This window comes from Oncorhynchus nerka, linkage group LG22 (genome assembly GCF_034236695.1).
Source record: "Oncorhynchus nerka isolate Pitt River linkage group LG22, Oner_Uvic_2.0, whole genome shotgun sequence".
In the NCBI taxonomy this organism is placed as follows: Eukaryota; Metazoa; Chordata; class Actinopteri; order Salmoniformes; family Salmonidae; genus Oncorhynchus; species Oncorhynchus nerka.
Window position 1 is genome coordinate 752,836 of NC_088417.1, and position 7,435 is coordinate 760,270.

The 7,435-nt window shown below is 43.5% G+C and overlaps 1 protein-coding gene across 1 annotated transcript in view; it reads right to left on the reverse strand.

Moving 5' to 3' along the window:
* Positions 1-376: 376 nt before the first annotated feature.
* Positions 377-7,435, reverse strand: part of dlec1 (DLEC1 cilia and flagella associated protein) — a 160,916-nt gene continuing 153,857 nt past the window's right edge. Inside the window, exons 35-38 of the mRNA XM_065006861.1 lie at positions 5,455-5,616; positions 5,163-5,316; positions 2,057-2,174; positions 377-823 (exon numbers count right to left, since the gene is read on the reverse strand). Coding sequence (XP_064862933.1) covers positions 697-823; positions 2,057-2,174; positions 5,163-5,316; positions 5,455-5,616 — 561 coding nt within the window. The 3' untranslated portion in view covers positions 377-696. The remainder of the gene's footprint in view (positions 824-2,056; positions 2,175-5,162; positions 5,317-5,454; positions 5,617-7,435) is intronic.

Here is a 7,435-nt window from a genome sequence, read left to right on the forward strand (position 1 = left end):
TTGATACTAGTAGTCTCTTCATATATAGGCTATATTTCCAAACATTACTTTTCTGTCCCTCTCCTTCTCTTTATTTTCAACTCTCTTTTCACAGCTTTTGTCTTACTAAATTAAACTTCGACAATGTCCTTTTTGCCTCCCTGGATTGACTTCCAACCTTTCTTCCCTTTTTGCCAAAGTGTATTTAAATGTGTTGATGAATGTGACAGAATGTGGTATCAGATGCAGGTCTTTCTGTACAGAATACCAGTATTATACAACAATAAATCATCTTGGACCTCTGGACAGAACAGTTGATAGTGAGTCATGAGTTGGGTTGTAACAGTCCATCGAAAGCTCAGCGTCATGCTCAATAAAAACACAGAAACACTTGTGAATAGTTGAATTGTTCATTTCCATAAACCAACAACGTACACAGTAACATCATACACGACCAGTGGAGGCTGGTGAGGGGAGGACAGCTCCACGTAATGGCTGGAACGGAGCAAATGGAATGGCATCAAACCTTGTAAACCATGTGTTCGATTTATTTAATGCCCTTCCACCTATTCCGCTCCAGTCATCACCACAAGCCTGTTCTCCCCAATTAAGATGCCACCAACCTCCTGTGATATTCACTAAGTACAAGGTGTGATAAATACATGCAAAGAGTGCACACAACTGTTGCCAGTGTTCTCATGTCCCCCGAGACTCCTGCTAAATGTCGGTAAGTAGAGACACAAATCTCTGGTCGAAGGAGCCGCGTCCCTGGACGTGTAGCGATAAGGGGGGCTCCCCCAGGAACCCCTTGACTACGGCTGTGGCTTGGAACTCCCTCTCCTTGCTACAGGAGACAGATTAGACTTGTAGAGAACCAGTAATGATATGGAAGTGAACCATATAGAGACCTATGGACAGTAACCAAACCATATAGAGACCTATGGACAGTAACCAAACCATATAGAGACCTATGGACAGTAACCAAACCATATAGAGACCTATGGACAGTAACCAAACCATATAGAGACCTATGGACAGTAACCAAACCATATAGTTACCATATAGTTACCTGGCTGTGTGTTAGTTAGGGGTAGTTACCTGGCTGTGTGTTAGTTAGGGGGTAGTTACCTGGCTGTGTGTTAGTTAGGGGGTAGTTACCTGGCTGTGTGTTAGTTAGGGGGTAGTTACCTGGCTGTGTGTTAGTTAGGGGGTAGTTACCTGGCTGTGTGTTAGTTAGGGGGTAGTTACCTGGCTGTGTGTTAGTTAGGGGGTAGTTACCTGGCTGTGTGTTAGTTAGGGGGTAGTTACCTGGCTGTGTGTTAGTTAGGGGGTAGTTACCTGGCTGTGTGTTAGTTAGGGGTAGTTACCTGGCTGTGTGTTAGTTAGGGGTAGTTACCTGGCTGTGTGTTAGTTAGGGGTAGTTACCTGGCTGTGTGTTAGTTAGGGGGTAGTTACCTGGCTGTGTGTTAGTTAGGGGGTAGTTACCTGGCTGTGTGTTAGTTAGGGGTAGTTACCTGGCTGTGTGTTAGTTAGGGGGTAGTTACCTGGCTGTGTGTTAGTTAGGGGTAGTTACCTGGCTGTGTGTTAGTTAGGGGTAGTTACCTGGCTGTGTGTTAGTTAGGGGTAGTTACCTGGCTGTGTGTTAGTTAGGGGTAGTTACCTGGCTTTGTGTTAGTTAGGGGTAGTTACCTGGCTGTGTGTTAGTTAGGGGTAGTTACCTGGCTGTGTGTTAGTTAGGGGGTAGTTACCTGGCTGTGTGTTAGTTAGGGGTAGTTACCTGGCTGTGTGTTAGTTAGGGGGTAGTTACCTGGCTGTGTGTTAGTTAGGGGGTAGTTACCTGGCTGTGTGTTCATTAAGGGGGTAGTTACCTGGCTGTGTGTTAGTTAGGGGTAGTTACCTGGCTGTGTGTTCATTAAGGGGGTAGTTACCTGGCTGTGTGTTAGTTAGGGGGTAGTTACCTGGCTGTGTGTTAGTTAGGGGTAGTTACCTGGCTGTGTGTTAGTTAGGGGGTAGTTACCTGGCTGTGTGTTAGTTAGGGGGTAGTTACCTGGCTGTGTGTTAGTTAGGGGGTAGTTACCTGGCTGTGAAGCTGATCTGTAGGGGCTGTGTGCAAGAGGAAACAGGATACTCCAACGGCTTCAGGACCCCACAGTCAGGAGTCACTCTGAACTCTGACCCTTCCTCCTCACCAGAGTCTGCAGACAGAGAGTTAACAGACCATCACCAAGGGGCGCATTTTACACCCCTTCTGGTTTGTTTGAAATCAATCAAATGTTTTTTGAATTGTGTATAAAACGTGTACTGTTTCCAAAAGGTTTCGAAATTGCTTTTGCACCAGGAATAGTTACATTTCTTACCATGGAGCTGCCCAAAATCACAGCTGGTGAGAAGGAACGAGGAAATCTGCACTACCATCCTCCCTCTGCACTACCATGCTGCACTACCATCCTCCCTCTGCACTACCATCTTCCCTCTGCACTACCATCCTCCCTCTGCACTACCATCCTCCCTCTGCACTACCATCCTCCCTCTGCACTACCATCCTCCCTCTGCACTACCATCCTCCCTCTGCACTACCATGCTCCCTCTGCACTACCATCCTCCCTCTGCACTACCATCCTCCCTCTGCACTACCATCCTCCCTCTGCACTGCCATGCTGCACTACCATCCTCCCTCTGCACTACCATCCTCCCTCTGCACTACCATCCTCCCTCTGCACTGCCATGCTGCACTACCATCCTCCCTCTGTACTACCATCCTCCCTCTGCACTACCATCCTCCCTCTGCACTACCATGCTGCACTACCATCCTCCCTCTGCACTACCATCCTCCCTCTGCACTACCATTCTGCACTACCATCCTCCCTCTGCACTACCATGATGCACTACCATCCTCCCTCTGCACTACCATCCTCCCTCTGCACAACCATCCTCCCTCTGCACTACCATCCTCCCTCTGCACTACCATCCTCCCTCTGCACTACCATCCTCCCTCTGCACTACCATGATGCACTACCATCCTCCCTCTGCACTACCATTCTGCACTACCATCCTCCCTCTGCACTACCATCCTCCCTCTGCACTACCATGATGCACTACCATCCTCCCTCTGCACAACCATCCTCCCTCTGCACTACCATCCTCCCTCTGCACTACCATTCTGCACTACCATCCTCCCTCTGCACTACCATCCTCCCTCTGCACTACCATCCTCCGTCTGCACTACCCATCCTCCCTCTGCACTACCATGATGCACTACCATCCTCCCTCTGCACTACCATCCTCCCTCTGCACAACCATCCTCCCTCTGCACTACCCATCCTCCCTCTGCACTACCATGCTGCACTACCATCCTCCCTCTGCACTACCATCCTCCCTCTGCACTACCCATCCTCCCTCTGCACTACCATGCTGCACTACCATCCTCCCTCTGCACTACCATCCTCCCTCTGCACTACCATCCTCCCAAGGCACTACCATCCTCCCACTGCACTACCATGCTGCACTACCATCCTCCCTCTGCACTACCATCCTCCCTCTGCACTACCATCCTCCCACTGCACTACCATCCTCCCTCTGCACTACCATGCTGCACTACCATGCTCCCTCTGCACTACCCATCCTCCCTCTGCACTACCATGCTGCACTACCATCCTCCCTCTGCACTACCATGCTGCACTACCATCCTCCCTCTGCACTACCATCCTCCCTCTGCACTACCATCCTCCCTCTGCACTACCATTCTCCCTCTGCACTACCATGATGCACTACCATCCTCCCTCTGCACTACCATTCTGCACTACCATCCTCCCTCTGCACTACCATCCTCCCTCTGCACTACCATCCTCCCTCTGCACTACCATGATGCACTACCATCCTCCCTCTGCACAACCATCCTCCCTCTGCACTACCATCCTCCCTCTGCACTACCATTCTGCACTACCATCCTCCCTCTGCACTACCATCCTCCCTCTGCACTACCATCCTCCGTCTGCACTACCATCCTCCCTCTGCACTACCATGCTGCACTACCATCCTCCCTCTGCACTACCATCCTCCCTCTGCACAACCATCCTCCTCTGCACTACCCATCTCCCTCTGCACTACCATGCTGCACTACCATCCTCCCTCTGCACTACCATCCTCCCTCTGCACTACCCATCCTCCCTCTGCACTACCATGCTGCACTACCATCCTCCCTCTGCACTACCATCCTCCCTCTGCAGGACCATCCTCCCAAGGCACTGCATCCTCCACTGCACTACCATGCTGCACTACCATCCTCCCTCTGCACTACCATCCTCCTCTGCACTACCATCCTCCCACTGCACTACCATCCTCCCTCTGCACTACCATGCTGCACTACCATGCTCCCTCTGCACTACCCATCCTCCCTCTGCACTACCATGCTGCACTACCATCCTCCCTCTGCACTACCATGCTGCACTACCATCCTCCCTCTGCACTACCATCCTCCCTCTGCACTACCATGCTGCACTACCATCCTCCCACTGCACTACCATCCTCCCTCTGCACTACCATCCTCCCTCTGCACTACCATCCTCCCTCTGCACTACCATCCTCCCTCTGCACTACCATCCTCCCTCTGCACTACCATGCTGCACTACCATTCATGAGAGTTCTACTAACTACAGGACCATGGTTACCTATGAGTGCTCTCCAGTAGCTAGAAGACCATGGTTACCTATGAGTGCTCTCCAGTAGCTAGAGGACAATGGTTACCTATAAAAGCTCTAGTAACTACAGGACCATGGTTACCTATGATTACTCTCCAGTAGCTAGAGGACAATGGTTACCTTTGAGAGTTCTACTAACTACAGGACCATGGTTACCTATGAGTGCTCTCCAGTAGCTAGAGGACAATGGTTACCTATAAGTGCTCTAGTAACTACAGGACCATGGTTACCTATGATTACTCTCCAGTAGCTAGAAGACAATGGTTACCTTTGAGAGTTCTAGTAACTACAGGACCATGGTTACCTATGAGTGCTCTCCAGTAGCTAGAAGACCATGGTTACCTATGAGTGCTCTAGTAACAGCAGGACCATGGTTACCTATAAAAGCTCTAGTAACTACAGGACCATGGTTACCTATGAGAGCTCTAGTAACATCAGGACCATGGTTACCTATAAAAGCTCTAGTAACTACAGGACCATGGTTACCTATGATTACTCTCCAGTAGCTAGAGGAGCCTCCTCGGTTGGAAAGATGGACCTCCTTGACCAGGGTTTGACCCACGTAGCAGGTACCAAAGTCCAGACTGTCACAGGACAGACTTACAGTGGGCAGGGACAGGTGGGCACAGAGTGGCACGGTCTGCGGACAGGAGAGGTTTAAACACAGGACAGAACAGGGCAGGAGTACAGACAGTTAGCACACCATGTACTCTGAACCAAAGCATGTATGGATGACCACTGTAAATATCCCTTACTATCACTATGAATGATCTGTTACCTGCAGACTGCTGTTGTTGTAATGCACTGACAGGGTCTGCCGGAACCTCAGCTTCCTCTCTCCACTCTCATTGGTAACCAGAGACACGTTGGGCGGGACTTCCTCTGCAGACTGCCTCAGATAGGCCAGCATGGATAGAGAGCTGTGGAACGCCACCTTCACCTGCCAACCACAGGAGGAAAGGAGATTCCCATTGTAGAATCCCTATATGTACATGCAATATGTCCACTGAGTTTATGATGATACAGTTTACACTGATATAGTCTACAATGATACAGTTTACAATGATATAGTTTATACTGATATAGTTTATATTGATATAGTTTATACTGATGTAGTTTACACTGATATAGTTTATACTGATGTAGTTTATACTGATGTAGTTTATACTGATATAGTTTATACTGATATAGTTTATACTGATGTAGTTTATACTGATATAGTTTATATTGATATAGTTTATACTGATGTAGTTTACACTGACATAGTTTATACTGATATAGTTTATACTGATATAGTTTATATATAGTTTATACTGATGTAGTTTATACTGATGTAGTTTATACTGATGTAGTTTATATATAGTTTATACCGATATAGTTTACACTGATATAGTTTATACTGATATAGTTTACACTGATATAGTTTATACTGATGATATAGTTTATACTGATATAGTTTATATATAGTTTATACTGATGTAGTTTATATATAGTTTATACTGATATAGTTTTACTGATATAGTTTACACTGATATAGTTTATATTGATATAGTTTACACTGATGTAGTTTATATATAGTTTATACTGATATAGTTTATACTGATATAGTTTACACTGATATAGTTTATATTGATATAGTTTATACTGATGTAGTTTATATATAGTTTATACCGATATAGTTTATACTGATGTAGTTTATACTGATATAGTTTACACTGATATAGTTTATACTGATATAGTTTACACTGATATAGTTTATACTGATATAGTTTATACTGATATAGTTTACACTGATATAGTTTATACTGATATAGTTTACACTGATATAGTTTATACTGATATAGTTTACACTGATATAGTTTATATATAGTTTATACTGATATAGTTTACACTGATATAGTTTATACTGATATAGTTTACACTGATATAGTTTATACTGATATAGTTTATACTGATATAGTTTACACTTATATAGTTTATACTGATATAGTTTACACTGATATAGTTTATACTGATATAGTTTACACTGATATAGTTTATACTGATATAGTTTACACTGATATAGTTTATACTGATATAGTTTACAATGATATAGTTTATACTGATGTAGTTTATATATAGTTTATACTGATATAGTTTATATTGATATAGTTTATATATAGTTTACACTGATATAGTTTATACTGATATAGTTTATACTGATATAGTTTATACTGATATAGTTTACACTGATATAGTTTATACTGATATAGTTTACACTGATATAGTTTACACTGATATAGTTTATACTGATATAGTTTATACTGATATAGTTTATATTGATATAGTTTACACTGATATAGTTTATACTGATATAGTTTATACTGATATAGTTTACACTGATATAGTTTATACTGATATAGTTTACACTGATATAGTTTATACTGATATAGTTTACACTGATATAGTTTATATATAGTTTATACTGATATAGTTTATATTGATATAGTTTATACTGATGTAGTTTATATATAGTTTATACTGATATAGTTTATATATAGTTTACACTGATGTAGTTTATATATAGTTTACACTGATATAGTTTACACTGATATAGTTTATACTGATATAGTTTATATTGATATAGTTTATACTGATGTAGTTTATATATAGTTTATACTGATATAGTTTATATATAGTTTATACTGATATAGTTTATATATAGTTTATACTGATATAGTTTATATATAGTTTATACTGATATAGTTTATACTGATATA